This window comes from Cheilinus undulatus, linkage group 20, assembly GCF_018320785.1.
Source record: "Cheilinus undulatus linkage group 20, ASM1832078v1, whole genome shotgun sequence".
Lineage (NCBI taxonomy): Eukaryota > Metazoa > Chordata > Actinopteri > Labriformes > Labridae > Cheilinus > Cheilinus undulatus.
Genome location: NC_054884.1, coordinates 28,203,695 through 28,221,985, shown reverse-complemented (window position 1 = coordinate 28,221,985; position 18,291 = coordinate 28,203,695). Strand labels below are relative to the sequence as shown.

Here is an 18,291-nt window from a genome sequence, read left to right as displayed (position 1 = left end):
CAGTTCTCCCGTATGCCATCTCTGATATTTCCTGAAATTTTCTTTGAAATCCGTCCATAACTTTTTGAGTTATGTTGCTAACAAACTAACAAACTGACAAACTAACAAACTAACTAACAAACCCTGCCGATCACATAACCTCCTTGGCGGAGGTAAAAAAAAATAAAATAAAATAAAATAAAAAAAAATCAAAGCCTATTCAGACGTATTAAAAAGCAAATTTTAAACAACAGGCTACTGAGAGTCCTTGTTGTGTCTCGCAGGGTTACGCCGCATTTACACTATGCAGAGTTTTGTTTTTAAATGTTTTTTTTTTCCAAACCAATGATAGGGAGGTTGCCAGTCTCGACATTAAACTACATTTCCCAGTAGCCCTCCACAGGAAATGCGTCCGCGGCGAAAGCTAGTCCGGCTGTAGCAAAACTGGAAAGTAACGTGTGTGTGCTAGCAACCAGAAAGCTTTCTAGGAAATAAAACTTAAAACTATTGAGATTGAGATTAAAGGTAAGTGTATTTATTACAGCTTTATTTTAGCACCACACACTTTTAATGTCGTTTTAATATTTATCTTGCTACAAGAGCTAACAGCGTTCATGTTTGTAGCATTCAGCCTGTAAACATGCAAATGTTACGGTTAAAACAGTGACCGTGTTAACCAGCGGCTTTCAGTCGAAGGTGCCTGTGGATGTTGTAGTTATAACAGACGCAAAACACGTACAAGGGTTCTATCTGCAGAACAATCAGATGCGTATCTTAAAGTAACTGGACATGCTTTCGAGAGGATTCTTAAGTTTCCAACATTTTGTAACTACGTCAACCACAGGCGTGTTCGGCTGAAAGGTGCCAGATGACATGGTCGCGGTTTAATCTATTACACCAGCTGAGCAGCTCGAGGACTGAAGTTCCCGAAAGCTTTGAATTTAGTTTTTAAAGTAGTACTTCCTTACACGGTTTAGCCATTTAAGAAGAAATATAAAATTAAAGCTAACATTAGATGTTCTTATGGGTTAGCTAACCAAGGTATGAATTAAACTTAAATAATGACCTCTTTCCTTTTATTCATCAAGCAGCATGTCAGAGGCTTTAATCCACCGCATAAAAGAGCTGGAAGCAGAGCTGGAGAAGCTTAAGTCGCTGCTAAAGGAGAGCAGTGAAACTAAAGATGATGTGGACATGATGTCCAACCCATCACCAAATGAACACGCAAACTCCATCCCTGATAGTAGCAGTGGCAGCAGCTCCAAAAAGGGTAAAAAAGCAGGCAAAGAGCGTCCCTTTGACTTCTCTGCCCATCCCCGGCGTCATGTGGCTTTGCGTCTGGCTTACCTGGGATGGGCCTACCAGGGCTTTGCAGTCCAGGAGAACACTGACAACACTGTGGAGGCTAGACTTTTCGAAGCTCTGTTGAAGACTCGTCTGATCCAGGACCGACAGAGCTCCAACTATCACCGGTGTGGTCGCACTGATAAGGGAGTCAGCGCTTTTTCCCAGGTGTTTACTCAGATTCATGTCTTCATATGTAGGATAGCCATTCAAAATAAGGAAAATATATAAAACTTGTGTCAACCTGTCTCTTCTCCACAGGTCATAACCATTGATCTGCGCTCCACACAGTTTTGTGGAGGATTGGGCATCACACTCCCTGAAAATGTTGATGTCAGCAACAAAAATAAAGCCTCTGTCCCGGAGCTACCATATGTTAAGATGCTAAACAGAGTTCTGCCTCAGGACATCAGGATCTTGGACTGGGCACCAGCAGCAGAGGGCTTCAGTGCCCGCTTCGACTGCCAGTCCCGCACGTATCGGTACTACTTCCCTAGGGGATGCTTGGATGTTGCATTGATGGCTGATGCTGCAAAAAGGTGGGTAAAGAAGACATCAGCTAACTTAATCACATATAAATCACATTTTTTTTAAATCTAAGGATTTGTTTAACGCCCAACAGATATGAGGGCACTTATGATTTTCGCAACATATGCAAAATGGATGTGGGAAATGGAGTCCTGCAGTTTGAGAGGACCATTCTGTCAGCATCAGTGAGGCCTGTGCAGCCTCAGCATGTCAGCAGCACAGACCAATATGATGTCTTCATATTTGAGATTAAAGGACTGGCTTTCCTTTACCACCAGGTATCAGAAGACCACGCACCTGATAAGCGTACTAATTTAAAGTCACTGTATCAATATGTTGCATTTTTCAGTCCAATTTAGACACAGTATTTTCAAAACACCTTCTTTCATAATTGATTTGTCATTTTAATTAATTGTTTTAATGTTGCGATTTAGGTTCGTTGCATGATGGCACTGCTTCTCCTCATAGGACAGAAACTGGAAGCACCAGAGATAATTGATCAGCTCCTGGATGTTCAGAGCAACCCTAGGAAACCCCAGTACAGGTATGTCCACTGCTGTGATTTTTAGAAACATTTTAAAAGATTGCAGTTTTGAACAAAACTTTGCTAATCTTTTAAAACATCTCCCCTCTTGTCACTAGCATGGCAGTAGACTATCCACTCGTCCTGTATGACTGCCACTTTGAGGGTCTGAGTTGGAAGCAGGATAGTGAAGAGGTGACCTTCGCCCTCTCTGCGCTTCAGCAACAGTGGACCATGAGTGCAGTCAAAGCTCACGTCCTCCATGGGATGATCCAGGGTTTGGAGAGCATAGGTAAGATTTTCAGTCAGATGTTCTGACCTAAACAAGACAAAAATATTTTCATCTTTAGTCTCTTCAGTCTCAAAATTAACCAGACTTGAACAGTCAAAGATTTTAGACACATTTGTAAAGACATCTGCAGGATTTTAGAGTTTTAACAACTCAGGCTGTGAACAGAACATCAGCTCTGACAAATATCCTTTTATTTATGAAAAACAAGCAATATTGTAAATGTTTGATTGTTTTTCCTCCATGACAATAGTACATACTTTATTTGCTTACTGAAAAGAAACATAGTTCAAATCATATGTAACACTATCATTAAACTGTGTTTTGGTGTTAACTAAAGCTATGGTAACTGCTCAGCACTTTAGTCTAAAGCAAATTTACCCAAGGGGACAAAAGTAGGCCTGAGCAATTTTGGTGTAATTATCTTACCATGGTATTTTTTTTGCCCTTTGCGGTAACACTATTATATCGCAGTATTACAGAAATAAAAGAGATTAAAAGAGGGGTAAAAACCCCTTCCCCCCCCTAAAATAAACCTGTGATGGCATACTGTAGTCATGTATAAGCTTAAGATCACAGAAGAATGTTTTTGAAGTCTCACTGTATTCACTTTTCTCTAACGAACCTGCAGTTTTAAAGGTCACATGTTATGCAAAATACACTTTTTCAGGCTTTTCTAACAAAAATATGTGCTCCTGGCATGTCCACAATCGCCCCAAGAATCAGAAAAATCTACCCCCCCCAAGCTGTGTTATCCCAACATTACAAGAATAATCTTCTTGAACCATCTCTTTCCCCACCCTTCCGGGTTACTTTTATCTTTAGGAGATTAGAAGTTTCATGCCAGCATGCATAGATAATGACTTGTAGAGCGTGAGTTAAGCTGAAAATATCAGACTAATAAGTACCTACTAGCTCCAGTTCTTTAGTTATTTCCTTTAATGTACCAGAGATTGAAATGAGACAGAATTAGACATCTGCATACAAGATGCACAGCTGCAACAGAAGAAATCCCTAATGGCTCATTACAGGAACTCACCTAACACTGAAATTAAAGCATCTGCAAACTCGAGGTCTCAAAATACATGCAGGTTATTTATAGAAAGTGCAAAACTCTATACACACAAGACTGCTCTGAAATCAGTCTTCAGGTACCATTTCTTCCAAACAGGAAGCTGTAACCAGACGATAACAAATGAACACAACTCTTTCTTTTACCTTTTAATTATTCTTTGATCATGAGAAACCTTTTAAAGTAATAGAAAAGTCACTTTCTTGTCTTAAATAAACTTTGTAGCTTCAGTAATCTACCTTTAATTTGCTTAAGGTTTGGAGGTTATTTTAACCTATTTCTGGCTTCTGCAAATGTCAGACTTCACAATAAGGAAAATCTCAGACTAATAAAATTAAAAATAACAGCTCTACCTCTGTAGCACCTCCTATTTATATATCCATGCACTTCAAGGACTGAGATTAGGAAATTTTAGGCTTACGCTTTATGTTTTATAATTATCCCTTCTCTCTGTCCACAGGTGGAGTGTCCTCTAACCACTGCTGGCTGGTTGAAGGCAGCAGGCAGAGAAACTACCGGCCCCTGCTGGAGCGTCCGTGCTGTGAAAGTCTGGAGTCCAGGATAAATCATTTTGTCAAAAGAGGCAGACTGGAACGAGAGGAAGGGGAGAATGGAAGTGAAATGGTCCACAGAGGGAAAAGATCCAAACATTCCCACAGCTCTCCTAGTCAGCCTGTTCCCTCAGATATGCCATCATCAAAACAAAATACAGATCAAAGTGCAGAAGATTAGTATTTTCTTACATGAGAAAGGACTTGAACAAGATTATTTTGGTTGTGGAATTTGATGCAAAGTATGTACATAAAAATGCATCTTTACATTTTCTGTGTTAATAATTCCTTCAATTTGAAATAAATACTTTTTTGGTGAAAGTGGTCTTGCTTGAGTATGGATTGATGTAAGGCTTCATCTGAAGATTCGTTTTATCTTTTTTCTTTTTTTTTCTTTTTTGCCTGTATATCATTAATAAATGGTAAAAAAAGAAGCCCAAGGTTAAGGGCTGAAGTTTTGTTCATCTAAAGACCAAATGTCCACTGACAGGAAGGATTAAAAAAAAAAAAAAAAGCAAGTAACATTTTTCTATCAAAATAGAGTTGTACTGCGAAGTACATCTTCCTACATTAGTTATTTGACTTGGTGTTAGGTGCAGAAACAAGTATAGACAAAATATCAAGGGGCCAATAAAAAAACTAAAAGGCTAGTAAAAATATTAAGAGGTGATTAGGAATATCAGGGTGCTAATAAGAACTATGAGGCAGATATTTCAAGAGGCAAATGTGGCTAATAAAAATATGAACTTAGCTATATCAGGGGTCAAATTAAAATATAGATGTGCCAATGAAAATATTAAGAGGCTAATAAAACAATCGAAGGGCTCATAAAAATATTAAGGGGCAAATCAAAGGTGTGATTTAAATATTCAGGGGCTAATGAAAATATTAATAGGCTAACAAAAATATCAGTGGGATGAATTAAAATCTTAACGGGCAAATAAGAATATTAAGCAACTTATAAAAACATCAAGGGGCTAATGAAAAAAATAGGAGGCTAATAAAATAAACAAGTGGTAAAAAATATTAAGTAGCTTATGAAGAGGCAAATAAAAATCATAAGGGAAAAATGAAAAATATAAAGAGGCCAACAGAGATATTAAGAGGCTGATAGGAATATCATGGGGCTAGTAAAACTAAAAAAGGGCTAATGGAAATTTCATAGGGCTAATAAAAATATTAGAGGCTAACAAAAAAAAATCAAGACGCTAATAAAATGGCTAGGATTTAATAGAAATATCCAGAGGCTGATTTAAGTATTCTGAGGCTGATGAAACAAAAAAAAACAAAAAAAAACAAAAAAAAAAAACATATTAAGTTGCAAAAGAGGAACTATACAAATGTGCTGCTGAATCGGCTATTTTTCTAAAGGAATATAATGAAAAACGCACACTGTACAGAATAGCTGAGTCCGGTGTGCTGTCATGTAAGAAAAGCCAGTTTTAAAAAAACATTATTCTGTCTGGGACATCTATTAGTTATTCACATTTAACTCATAGTTTATAACACACTTTTTTTGGCTAATGTTGAATGGAAAATTGAAAAAAAGCTAGGCGGAACCAATGCCCAGTTCAAAACCCCGGAAGGTTTTGACGGTAGCGCTTGTCAAGCCAAGAAGCTAGGTCGTTAGCAGTCAGTTTAACACAATCAGAGAGGCAGACAGAAATTCTACGATAACAAAAGTGCCTCTTGACGTTTCGTCAGTTTGCATGTCTGACAGTACATCGCCAACATGGCCGCTGCTTCGTCTGTTTGTCGGTTTCTAGTCGTTCTGACCTGAACTAGACTCATGCTAACGTTAGCTTGTTAGCAGTCCTGCTTGTTTACTGCCACAGCTCAACAACTATTAACTCTACGCGGATTTCCACTGTACGTTCAGCTGGTTTAAGGAGTACCACTGGTAAACGAGGTAAAGGCAAACACACATACCTCATGTCATTGAAAATGATTGACTAAACAAGATCTTTTCAGGAGGGAATGTAAATTTCTTAAACCTTAATGTTGTTTTAACGTAAAGCAGCTGACAGGTGTCGTCAGGGTTTATGTTGGCGTGAGGTCAAGAATAACTTTGAGGCTGATATCCCGGCAGTCTAACAATTATTTATAGTCTTGTAAGTACTCTGTAGCTCAACACCTCCACAGCAGGGGGCGTGTAGTTAGACCTCTGATAGCACACTAACAACCCAGCATTTTAGAGAGCCTACATGTAGAAAGAATAAAGAGAGTTATTATTTACAACCATAAAAAAAATCACTAAAGCTTTGTCATGTTAGTTTGAGTCTGTAAAGTCCTCCTTTTACTCTAACTGAATAAACTGTATTCTGTATTACCTAAAGCAGTGGTTCTCAGGTGGATGGGAATCCCACCACCGCCTCCTTAAGAGAAACCACGACACAAATTTTAAAGAAATTTCCAGCCATTCAAAGTTATTTAAAGAAAAATGGTAATTTCTTGCAGAATTTCCTCTTATCTTGGGAAAACCAGCTTTGCTGTCCAAAAAACAGGAGATACATTCATAGAAAATCCAGACAGATACTGAAATTTACTTGTCATTGTAGAAAAAACTAAAAAATAGATAATTTACTGTATATGCTCTTCGAGCTTCCTTACATAGAATTTTTTGGCCTTTTTTTTTTTTTGACACACATTTTGAGACCCACTTTAAAGAGCTTCACAACCCACTTTTGTGGTCCCGACCCACCAGTTGAGAACCCTTGCCCTAAAGTATGTAAGCCCTTAGTGGACACTTATCATACATCATACATACTCCACTTTCCCATGATAGCTATTATGCATTGATCATTTTCTCATGATCTCTCATAATTTATCTTGTAATCTCACAATTTAATTTCTCTAGCTCTTAAGAAAACAGCTGATATCAATGGTATCCTCCAAAAAGATGAATAAGAAGAGAAAAATAATAAAAATTGGGATCATCTAAGAGGAAAATAGAGTTGAATGAAATGTATGGATGCATGTCCTTTTAGGGCTTCCGTAATACATACACAAGATTATGCATGTGCACTGGATATATGACAAAATGTATGTATTTGATATGTAGATGATATAGTCATAAATTTGATTTTGAGCGGTCATTTGTCAGCTTTATTTATATGGGTGCTGTAAAACTTGTAATGGCATATTTAAGTTTCATATTTTCTTTTTCTCCTACAATTACCTTTTTTAGTTAATTTCTATTGTTTATAATAAACATTATAAATGTTTTGACTACAGTAATGTTCATCTTTCAGTGTTTTCCTCCAAAATGTTCCTGGTGGGGCTGACAGGAGGTATCGCCTCAGGGAAGAGCACCGTGTCGACGATGCTGCGAGAGCTTGGGTGCCCCATAATTGATGCTGATGTAGTAGCCAGGAAAGGTTGGTAAAACCCTTTCCCTGCAATTTTTTGCAAAACTTTCAAAGTGACTACAAATAAAAGTTGAAAAGTGTAAACCAGCACAAGCTGTTCTCCAAGAGAAATGTCTCCCAAATAAACCCAGATTTGGAAACGAGGTTTCACCTACATGTCCTACTTCATTAGCCACTGGTGTAGCTTTGTTCATTAACACAAGGCCTGTAGGAGGTTCATTAAGACAATCGCTGGGAGAGATCACATGAATCATATCAGTCGTCTCTGCTGACTGCAGGGATGATATGTGAGCTGCGTAGTGAAGATAATAAGGTCACAGAAGTAGGGGAATAGTACACAGCGGCATGTACAAGATAATATAAGACATGAGCCTCAAGATTTTATTCCACTCAAGTGATCCAAATATTTTCTTTGCTACTGTTGTCCTCTCTGTGTCCTCTCTTCCTGGCCTCTTTTCGCTCTCTTTTCCCAACAAAAGAAAGAAGAGTGTTTGACACATTTGTTTTATTAAAAATAGGGAAAATCTCAACAGTAACTGGCTCTTCTTGTGCACAGTTGTGGAGCCACACACTCCTGCCTATTCCCGCATCGTCTACCACTTCGGGCCAGAGATCCTTCTCGAGAACGGGGAGATCGACCGGCAGAAGCTGGGTCAGCTCATCTTCGCCAACGAGGAGAAAAGGAAACTTCTGAACTCCATCACCCACCCGGAGATCCATAAAGCAATGCTCAAAGAGATCCTGTTCTACTTTCTCAGGGGTGAGTTTGGCTCAGTTATCAGTTAACAGTAAAACAGAGAATACTTTACTGAAAGCGAGCCAAGGCTGTTTTGGCAGTGCAGCGATGGGCTTTAGGGTCTTAGGCTGCCTCTCACAAAGCTCCCTGTGAGCCAAGGAGGGAGAGATTTTAAAATATTCATACTCATTTTTAAAGGTAGAAGGTGATAAAAGGCATGAAAAAGTTTCTGTCAAAAAGGAGTTTAAATTATATATTTTAACTCATATTTGCCACGACTCCCAGTGGTCTTCATTAAATGTCTTAACACAAAATATAACAAGTGCCCCAAGATAGACTTTTATTTTGCCATTTTTAAAGATGTTGATAAACCTTTTATGTCAGTATGGATTTTAATATTTCAATTGATATTAATTTTTTTATGTTTTGATTCATGTGCACTGTCATAACTCAATAAATTCAACAACTAGGTGAATTAACATCTGGTCTTTAGAATTGCCCTATACCAAATATGGCTCTCACCCCTCAGAATATATACAGTGGATATAAAAAAATCCACACACCCCTGACTGAACAACAGACTTTTATGATGAAATAAATCAAGGCAAAGACAATTCATGTTAGATTTTTTTTCACCTTTAATGTGACCTCTCAACATTTCAAGTGCAACTAAAAAACAACCTAAATTGTTTAAGAGTAAAAAATACAATATAGGAGGACATTTTCAGACATACTTTAGGGAGACCTGATGTATGTTTTCACAAAATTTGGCCTGGCTTGAATGTTATTTTTCATGAGCGAAGTCTACAGTGTTGCCGTCCCACCTCAGAGCAAGACATTTGAGGAATATGAAATAAGAACACCATATCCATGGTGCAGCATTGAGTGAGCAGCATCAGGCTTTGTTTTTTTTTTAAATAAAGAGGAGGGGGTTTTAACATTTCTAAATGTCAGTTTTAGCACAAAACCTTCTGGTATCTTTTAGAAAGACGAAGAGGAATTCCACCTTTAATGTGACAGTGACTCAAAGCATACATCTGAATCAACAAAAGATTGGGTTCATTAGACAAGGATAAAGGTTTTGGGCTGGCCCAGTTAGAGTCCAGACCAGAATCCTACTGAAAATCTGTGAGGTGACCTAAAGCCAGCTGTGCACAGGAATTTTACCAAGTCAAGTGTTTCAGCAATCTTTTAGTCTAGGTTTGTGCATATTTATACAACCAGGATGTTTTTATTTTTTTCAATTTAAAAGATTTTGTTTCCATTTAATTGGACATGTTATCGATCACATTAAACGTGCGAAAAGCTCTGAAATTCTTTACCCTTTCCTTGTTTTGTTACATCACATTTTTTGTCAGGGATGGGGAGACTTTTGAATCCACTGTCCATATTTTGCTATTAATAAAGGGCTGTATTAATGTGATTACCATAGTTGTAAGGCTTCACTCAGTCCACTGAAGCAACTTGACATAAAACAAGTTAAAACACGGGCTGATATGTATTCCCAAAAAAGGGAAAAGGTTGATTCCCAACCTTTGTTTTTCCGTAGTGCCCCGCCCTACTCGTATCTAAGAAAATCTCCAAGAAAAGCCCGGATCCAAGGTTGGGAACCACTAGAGCACATCCTGCCCAGCTTGATTTGAGTCTATAAAACGTTAGTTGCTTGAGAAAGTCAAAAGATATACATTGGAAACATCAAATACTAAAACAATACTATTTTTTTGTTTGTTTTTTTGCAATTTAGACAATGTGAAGGAATTTTTCCAGCAATATTTGATGCCAAAAAATATGAAATTACTTCGTATCGGGTGCTTAGAACTTCTGTTTTTGTTGCTGTGGTATCCAAACAGCCATTGTTTGAGGTTTAGGGTTGAATTAAGTTAAATTATTTTATCATGAAAATCCTAACTGAAGGCCTTTCAGAAATGTATTGATATCAAAATAATTTTAGTGCTTTTTACAAGAGAACTTTGCTAATCTACGTCATCTGTCTGTTCATTCTGCCAGAGCGCAAGTGTGTTAACGCTCCCTCCTCTCCTCCTCTCCTGTCTCCCCAGGGTACCGCTATGTGGTGCTGGATGTCCCCCTTCTCTTTGAAACCAGACGTCTCACTCAGTTTCTTAACCACACTGTAGTAGTTTACTGGTAAGATAACTACTTGTAGAGGTTATTTTTGAAGGGTGGTTGAACCCTTGAATGAAGTACTTGTTTTTGCCACAGGAGATGCTGGTGAGCTCGGCCCCTTTATTGAGACACTGACCAGAGTGTTAGCATGGAGACTTGGCTATACATCGCTTGGAGAAGAGGGGAAAAACGGATGTGTTGCAGGAAACAAAGAAGTTTGCTGAGGGAAAAGCAGAGAACTGAGAATTTTTACTTACTTGTGCACAGTTAGTTGTCCCAGCTGAAGCGATATGTAGCCTAGAATCTGTGCTCCCACTCTGGTGGGTCTCTCCTTATATAGCAGACCACACTGACCAGCATCCCCTGTAGTTAATACACCAATTGTTAACTGATGTACCTCAGACAGCCCAGCTTCTTAATTAAAAAAAAAAAATAATAATAATTTTCAAAATTTCCCATCACCTTGAATTTGAACTGTATACTTGTTGCATAACACAGAATGATTCAATATTTGGAGGTTTGTTTTTGATGACAACAGGCTATGAAGTCCTGCTTTTTGACTTACATTTTACCTCTCTGCAACCTCTCTTTGTGCCTGTTTTAGTATGACTCACCGCCTGTGGATTTTTTAACAAGACACTCTGGCTGCACCATAAATATCTTCCATTGTCTGTTCCTTTTCAGTGACCCTGCCACTCAGCTGCAGCGCCTGATGCAGAGGGACGGCCTGACCCAGGAGCAGGCAGAGCAGCGCGTGGCCGCACAGATGCCGCTCAATGAAAAGCGTGGTTTAGCCAATCACGTTATCGAAAACTCAGGCAACAGAGAGGACACTCATCGGCAAGTCCTCCGGCTGCACACGAAGCTGGAGGACTCCATGGACTTCCTCCTAGTGAGGGTCATAGCTATCGCAGCCACAGCTGGTCTTGGTGGGATACTGCTCTATGCGGCTAAGATCCTTCTGTCCTAACGGAGAACAGCTGAAGAAGCGGTTTGGTCCAGGATGTGGTCAGAGATGAGGGTGGGAATAGAAGCAGGCGAAGGCACATCGGGGGTTCTGATGCAATTTACTGTGAGATTAGTTTCACAGCACCCACCTCGACAGCTCAGGGGTGAGACGTGCTATGTCGGCAGTTAACACGGACTTACATTACTGACACAACATGCACTGACATATGGGGTTTGGTGTGAAGGGTTTCATGTGCAATTCAGCTGGTTTAACTCAGAAACCTTAAAAACATGAAGGTGATGCATTGGAAGCTCAGCTGCTGTACAAGCTCCTCAATGTGCTCTGCATTAATCACTGCTATGGGCCTTAAGGGCCTGTGTCCACAGCCGCTGTCTTTTGAACTGGCAGTGCTCAATTTAAGTACAAAACCAGTTTAGTCCGGCGTTTTCAGCACTCAGAAAAACACCCACAGCGTCACTGTTTTTTTATGTCGCCACTCTCATGGCTGTCTCAGTTGAAAATAGTTCAACTTCTGAGCAGCGCTGACATCATCATTGTTACTTCTCCCTAATTGACCAATCAAAATGAAGAAAGGGGGACTTCTGATGTCAGCCTTGTCAACAAACTTGCGGAAGGAATACAGCTCTGAGGCCTGAGATAAACTTAATGCTTCACCTTGTGTTTGCATATTGGTTCGGCTACATCACAAGCATTTTTGTAAATATACTTGACTGGGCACACAAGCCATCAGGCCATATACAACAACCTGATGTGTAGGATGTAAACTACAAGCATGGAAACACTCAAGGGTTTAACTATGATGTACATTCTGAGAATTAACTTATTCTTTACATCAATGTTGAATCAATGACAGACTAATGACTGGTGGTCAGAACCCACTGTCTGCACTTTGTTTCTAAAACATTTTCCTTTGTGTACAGACGTTAGGCATTATTTCACCAAAATATCCTCATCAGATACAGCCCTATGCAGAAATGTTAGGCACGTTTGGGCAAAAAATTGAGGTTTAACTAAGGTGTGTAATGGCGAGTAAAGTCTTATTTATGCTAGACGGATACAGACGGACCTTTCTTTTTTTATAATTTGCCGTTCGGATCTCATGTCTTCCGAGCACTTGTTCCATAGAGGAATGTGGTCATTCCAGCCCAAGCACGGTCAAGTCTTTGAGCCTTCTCTGTGGCTCTTGTCTCCTCTGCTGCCTCAAGCATGCTTTCTAAATGAAGTGCCATTTCCTGCACAGCTGACTTGTTTACTGTCGTACCAACATGTCTGCCTGCTCTGGCTCCAAGCTCGAACACGGCTGGAATTAATAACTGGAGCCAGTAAGGAGCTATGCAGCCTGTGGGCTGATCTCTGATGCCACTCCCCTCATAAATTAAACCAAGTGTGGCAACCTTCCAGCTTAGAGCTTGTTTATCATGATCAGATCTCTTAATAGAGCATAGACTGTAATCCTGCTGTCTTGCAGGTAGTGCAACAGGTGCTCGACAACACGCATCCAGGGTTCGACGTGTTACAGTCGCACGGAGAGTGCTAGGCAATGGTCCATCGGACCACCATCGCATGCCTGATGAGTCTAGCAATGGCTTCCATCGCCTCCGCACTTAGGTGGACGTCCTGGTCAATTGCTGCCGACGCCCCCTCTAGCATATGCCCCACCTGTATGAGTGCGTTGGCGATAGTATCGTTCTGGCACAAAACTGTCTTCTGGGAAGTCGCGTAGGTGAATGTGCGTAATGTTCTGCACCGATGCCCTGTGAGCTGATGATAAGCTCTGTGAATGTCTGTCATAAGGTCAGTGGTGGGCCACGCGAGGGGTGTCTCACACGTTCTTTAGTAAAAACAGCTTGTTTTGGATAAAAACTGGTGCCTGTTCTGAGGGACACCACATGGTGTCGCTTACCTTCTTTAAGAACGTGTGGTTACCCTTCATATGAACTGATTGGCTCAGCTGAAGAATTATAAAAAGAAACAAATGTCCTGTATCATCTGCTGACCCATCTTTTGGGATGCAAGTAATGGCCTCATGGTTAGAGCTTGCGCTAAATCTGGGTTATTTGCATATCCCCAGTCTACGGAGAAAAGGTTCTTCTCATGGTATGAGTCGTTACATCCCCAAACGTTCTGGCCTGAAGGGCCCACTTGTTAGCTGCAGAATAGCAAAGGAGCTTGATGAGTGAAGTATCTGGGTTAAAGCCATGGTCTCTGAAGAAAGTACGGACTAACCAGTTTTATAAAATCTATATGTGCTCACAGACTGAGTTTTCTGCCTGTACTCTGCATTCACGTTATCCTTCTTTTGTCCATTCTCTCTAAGCTTACGGATATGGACCAAACGTAGCAATACCGCCACCAACCCTGGGGCAGCCAACAGTTCAACATAGAGAAGCCACCCACAAAAAGAAAAATCATTTGTAAAAAGGTGGAACTAAATTGAGTTTTCAGAGCAAATATTGCCATATATTGGGCAAGTTGTCAGCTCACCTGGGCACATAGACAACTACAAGGGCAAATCTGGGCAGAGGATGGACTGTTCTTTTGGCTCAGGGTACTGTCTGGGCAGGTAGTAGGGTGTCCACAAGCCCCTGGATGAATCGTGGACGTCCCAAGAGACGTAAAACCACCAGCATTATCAGAGTGTATCAATAGGGATGAAAAGACCCGGGCAAAAGAAGGGCTGTCCTTGGCTAGCCCTGGGTTGTGACTCATAGATCCCCTGATGAATCCTTAGCGCCCTACATGCCTAAAACTTCTGCACATTACTATTTATTTAACGAAATAGACAAAACTAATACAAACAGTCATGAATGCACTTAGCTGAAGGTCACCAGTTTACATGGTCACCTTTTAAACTGAAACATTGATCTTATTTCCATCATTTTTATAGGTTTAAACATCAACTTCTAAATCTATCTGTCCCAGCTGATTTGACAGACATGTTTGTCTCTGTGTAGTGAAAATAACACCTCAGACACATGGGGAATTGTGGACTTAGTTTATTAGTTTGTCTAAAAACGTTCAGCTGTTGTCTCTGCTGCAGTGTACATCACCACACCTCCAATTGCCTCTACCAGTCATGTGCGTGCTGCGCAACATTCAAAAATGCCTGCAATCATGAAGTGAAACAAGTATATCTTAATTTGTCTTTTCAAGGGTCTATTTTTCAGGTCTGCAGATGCTGCAGGATTCACAGAGATTGTTTTTATGTCTTCTGGGTGAAATTTCCTTTAATACATGAAACTGTTAAGTGCATGAAGCTATTCAAAACAACCGGATACTACCATGAAAAGCAACATTAAACGCTGCTGAGAAGCTCGATATATGGACACAGGCCCTAAAACAGCTGAAACTTTTTATTTTGCTGTAGCTGTCAACTTGTAACAACCATTCAATGGCAGAGTAAAGACTGTATAAAGCAAAGAGATTTTATTTTGATACACCTTATTGAGCGTAGACAAGTTAGAGATTTGGGGCAGTGGCATAGATTGTAAATAAAAACAGTAGTAAGAAGAAAAAGAAATACAGGACTGTACATCCTGAATGATTTTTGAGATCTCTGCCCTCATTGACTCAGCACAAATTGTCACCTTAATTTTACAGTAAAAAGCCATGATTGAGTTAAATTGAATGGAGTGTTCCTCATTCATAGACATTTATAGAGCTAAAATTATAAATATGATTGTATGTGAATGACCTGTGTAATGAAGATTAATACCAGAATGTATTTGACAATCCATTTTTAATGGGAACAGCGTGAATTTTCATCAATTAACAGACTTTATAATTATCACTGTATTTTCTTACACTTGAAGCTGTCATCTGTAAATACTTGATTCTGTTTGATTTTTTTCTTTCTTGTCACACTCACTTGTAACTAAAACAGGAGAAACTGTAACATTAGCTGCTTAGCTGAACTATCTAAGATCAAACACTACTGTTTTAAAGGAACAATGGTGGAACGGTGCAAGTTTGTTTCTTTTTATGATGGTTTATTATATGAGTTTTGGCTTTAGTTTACTCCCCATGGAAAGTTTATTTTACTTCCTGATTGATGATCTAATATCTTTGGACACCAGAAGGAAGTTTTCATGATCATCTGACAAAAATGAAAAGCTCTGTGACTTTGATAAAAATGTATTTGAGCTGGATTTTATAGTGTGGTCGGGTTATTGGTTCTAAAAATATGACATTCAAAGCTCTTGTGAGGTGTTTTTTTAAAGACTGGAAATGATTTTGATGCTTTTTATGACAAATAGGATGTCCCAGCTAAAAACTTGCATAGTTGTTGATTGGTCAGATTTTATGGTCAACTGATAGTTGAATGTCTTTTTTTGCATTGATTGATTCTTATCTTTATGGGCAACATAAGAGATAAACCATATAGTCAAAGCATTTGCCTTTCTCTCCTTCATTAAGTCTGCATTACATTAAAGTTCATACCTTAACGATCTTCATTTTAGCTACTTATTCTTTTAAAGTGGTCGGCCATGTCGCTTTTGCTGAATGGTGTGACAGAAGCTGTTGACACATTATACCTTTACCTTTAATGCTCCTACACTGAAGAAGTTTTTCCTCCTGACATTGTAGATGTAACCTTTATTCAACCAGGAGAATTCCCTTTCAGATCCCAAAACCTCTTTTACAAGGGAGTCGTGGCCAAGACAGCAGCATGATAAATTTAAAAAAACAGAACCCCAATTTCCTATTTCTTGCTTAAAAATCTCCTAAATCGATGCATTGCTCAAGCTCAAGAGGCCCCTTTAGCTCAGACCAAGATGACAGAGCAAAAACATTAAAAGCTCTTTTACCAAAGACAGTGAATTTGAGAACAGTCAGTAGAGACCAAAGATAAGAAGGTAACTCATGTAAAATAGCGTTATAAAGAAAGATACACCAATGTTCAGACCAGCCAACTTTCTCATACAAAACAATGATGGCTGCGAAAACCCAGACAAGAGACTAATCACAAGGCAGCATGGTACACTGAGTCAAACAGAATATCACCATAATCAATTAAAGACAGAGATATTGCTTGAATAAGTTTCTTCCTTGCATCAAAAGAAAACAGTTTGTTTTGGTAGAAGAAACCCAATTTCACCCTCAGTTTCTTTTTAAGACAATAAATATGTTGATGAAAAGACAGATTTTCTTCTTGCAAAAAGATGACGTATTTATGCTAGAAAACATTCGATCACCTCGTTGTTTAAGGTGAAAATCTGAGCACTACCTTAAGGTTGCGACTTAGACCTTTAGAAGCACATCATTTTAGGCCTGTTGGTATTACGGACGCATGTTTAGTCACAGAGGTCTCTTTGGACAGCATTATTCTACATTAGTATTTTCTGACGATGCATCACTGTGTCGTCTGCATAGAAACAAAACTTTGTTTCAGTAACATGCACACATAACTTCATATAGATAGTAAGCAAAATTGGGCCCATAAAAAACAAGATATCAACCGTCAACTTTAACACCAAACTCAATCAGAGCCATTGCCATTTTGCCATTGGGGGGCCAGGTCAAATCTCAGAGTAGAGTCAACATTTTCCAAGGTGTATGGTGGGTAAAAATCACCAAAGGTCTGCTGATTCCATAGCTGAAGAGTTCTGAACTTCCACAGGCATTAATGTAAGCACAAAAACTGCAAGACTGCAAGACTTGCATCACTAAGTTCAATGCCAAGCGCCAGATGGAGGCATGTAAAGCACATCAACACTCAACTGTGGAGCAGTGGAAACCTGTTCTGTGGAGTGACAAATCTCTCTTCTCTGGGAGCTAGATACGCCAGTCTGAGTTTTTTAGATGCTAGGAGAGCATTACCTGCCTGACTGCATTGTGCCAACTGTCAAGTTTGGTGAAAGAGGGTCAATGGTAAGGGGCTTTTTTTTCAGAATTTAGGCTTGGCCCTTTATTTCCAGTAAAAGGCAATCTTAATGCTTCAGCATACCAAGACATTGTGGACAATGCTATGGTTTCAGCTTTGTGCCAACATGACTCTGCCTATAGTGCACAAAGCAAGGATTATAAAGACATGGTTTGATGAGTTGACAGCCCAGCACAGAGCCCAGACCTAAACCCCATGGAGCACCAGGCCTTCTTGTCCAACATCAGTGCCTGACCTCATAAACGCTCTATAGAATGGATGTGCTTACATTAATGTTAGTGGAAGTTTAGAACCCTTCAGCAGTGGAATCAGCAGGGTGTTGGCGACTTTGATGCACCATACGCTTTAGCAGTCATTGACCTCGCTCTGTGATTTTGTATGGTCTTCTGCTTCATGGTTAAGTTTCTGTTGTTCCTAAACGCTTCCACGTTCTAATAATATTACTTACAGTTGACTTTGGAATATCCAGCAGGGGTGAAATTTCACAAACTGTCTTATTGCAAAGGTTGCATCCATCACGGTACCACACGTGAAGTCTTTCTTCAGAACGACCCATTTTGTATCACAAATGTTTGCTAGTGGAGCCTGCATGGCTTGATGCTTGATTTTATACACCTGGGGCAACAGGTCTGATTGAATCACCTGAGTTCAATAATTAACAGGTGTGGCCAAATACCTTTGACTGTTGTACTTTGTATTTTGCAGCAGATTAAATATTTTGCAGGTAATCTTCATGGCCATTGTTGGCCTTAACTGGGCTAAAGAAACATGGCAAAATTGATTAATTTTAAAGTTTAGACCCACAAACGTTTGCTTAAAATCAAAAACAAAAAATACTTTGTGCATTTTTCCCTCCAGTATAGTGAAAAAAGGCACAGATTAACACAGAAACATGAAAAAATACACAAAAGTAAAAGAAGCTG

General features: G+C 39.4%; 2 protein-coding genes across 3 annotated transcripts; both read left to right on the top strand.

Moving 5' to 3' along the window:
* The first annotated feature begins 380 nt into the window (after nucleotides 1-380).
* pus3 (pseudouridylate synthase 3) lies at nucleotides 381-4,599 on the top strand. 2 transcript variants are annotated; one of them, XM_041815503.1, is made up of 7 exons: nucleotides 381-504; nucleotides 1,071-1,491; nucleotides 1,585-1,862; nucleotides 1,946-2,129; nucleotides 2,286-2,395; nucleotides 2,494-2,666; nucleotides 4,196-4,599. In XM_041815503.1, the coding sequence occupies exons 2-7, from the start codon at nucleotides 1,072-1,074 to the stop codon at nucleotides 4,465-4,467; spliced, it is 1,437 nt and encodes a 478-aa protein (XP_041671437.1). In that variant the 5' UTR covers nucleotides 381-504; nucleotide 1,071; the 3' UTR covers nucleotides 4,468-4,599. The 2 variants fall into 2 exon arrangements, with proteins under 2 accessions (XP_041671437.1, XP_041671436.1); XM_041815502.1 differs by having other exon boundaries at nucleotides 1,068-1,491.
* A 1,292-nt stretch (nucleotides 4,600-5,891) lies between these two features.
* On the top strand, nucleotides 5,892-15,873 carry dcakd (dephospho-CoA kinase domain containing). Its single transcript, XM_041815504.1, has 5 exons — nucleotides 5,892-6,195; nucleotides 7,538-7,663; nucleotides 8,211-8,414; nucleotides 10,448-10,535; nucleotides 11,199-15,873. The coding sequence occupies exons 2-5, from the start codon at nucleotides 7,552-7,554 to the stop codon at nucleotides 11,482-11,484; spliced, it is 690 nt and encodes a 229-aa protein (XP_041671438.1). The 5' UTR covers nucleotides 5,892-6,195; nucleotides 7,538-7,551; the 3' UTR covers nucleotides 11,485-15,873.
* The last annotated feature ends 2,418 nt before the right edge of the window (nucleotides 15,874-18,291 follow it).

What these genes read in the sequence shown, in the direction of transcription:
- dcakd (XM_041815504.1), top strand. Translation starts at nt 7,552, where the DNA reads ATGTTCCTGGTGGGGCTGACAGGAGGTATCGCCTCAGGGAAGAGCACC. An exon ending in TGATGTAGTAGCCAGGAAAG is followed by an intron (nt 7,664 to 8,210) that starts GTTGGTAAAACC and finishes TCTTGTGCACAG; the next exon opens with TTGTGGAGCCACACACTCCT. An exon ending in CACACTGTAGTAGTTTACTG is followed by an intron (nt 10,536 to 11,198) that starts GTAAGATAACTA and finishes GTTCCTTTTCAG; the next exon opens with TGACCCTGCCACTCAGCTGC.
- pus3 (XM_041815503.1), top strand. Translation starts at nt 1,072, where the DNA reads ATGTCAGAGGCTTTAATCCACCGCATAAAAGAGCTGGAAGCAGAGCTG. An exon ending in ATGGCTGATGCTGCAAAAAG is followed by an intron (nt 1,863 to 1,945) that starts GTGGGTAAAGAA and finishes AACGCCCAACAG; the next exon opens with ATATGAGGGCACTTATGATT. An exon ending in TGGCTTTCCTTTACCACCAG is followed by an intron (nt 2,130 to 2,285) that starts GTATCAGAAGAC and finishes GTTGCGATTTAG; the next exon opens with GTTCGTTGCATGATGGCACT.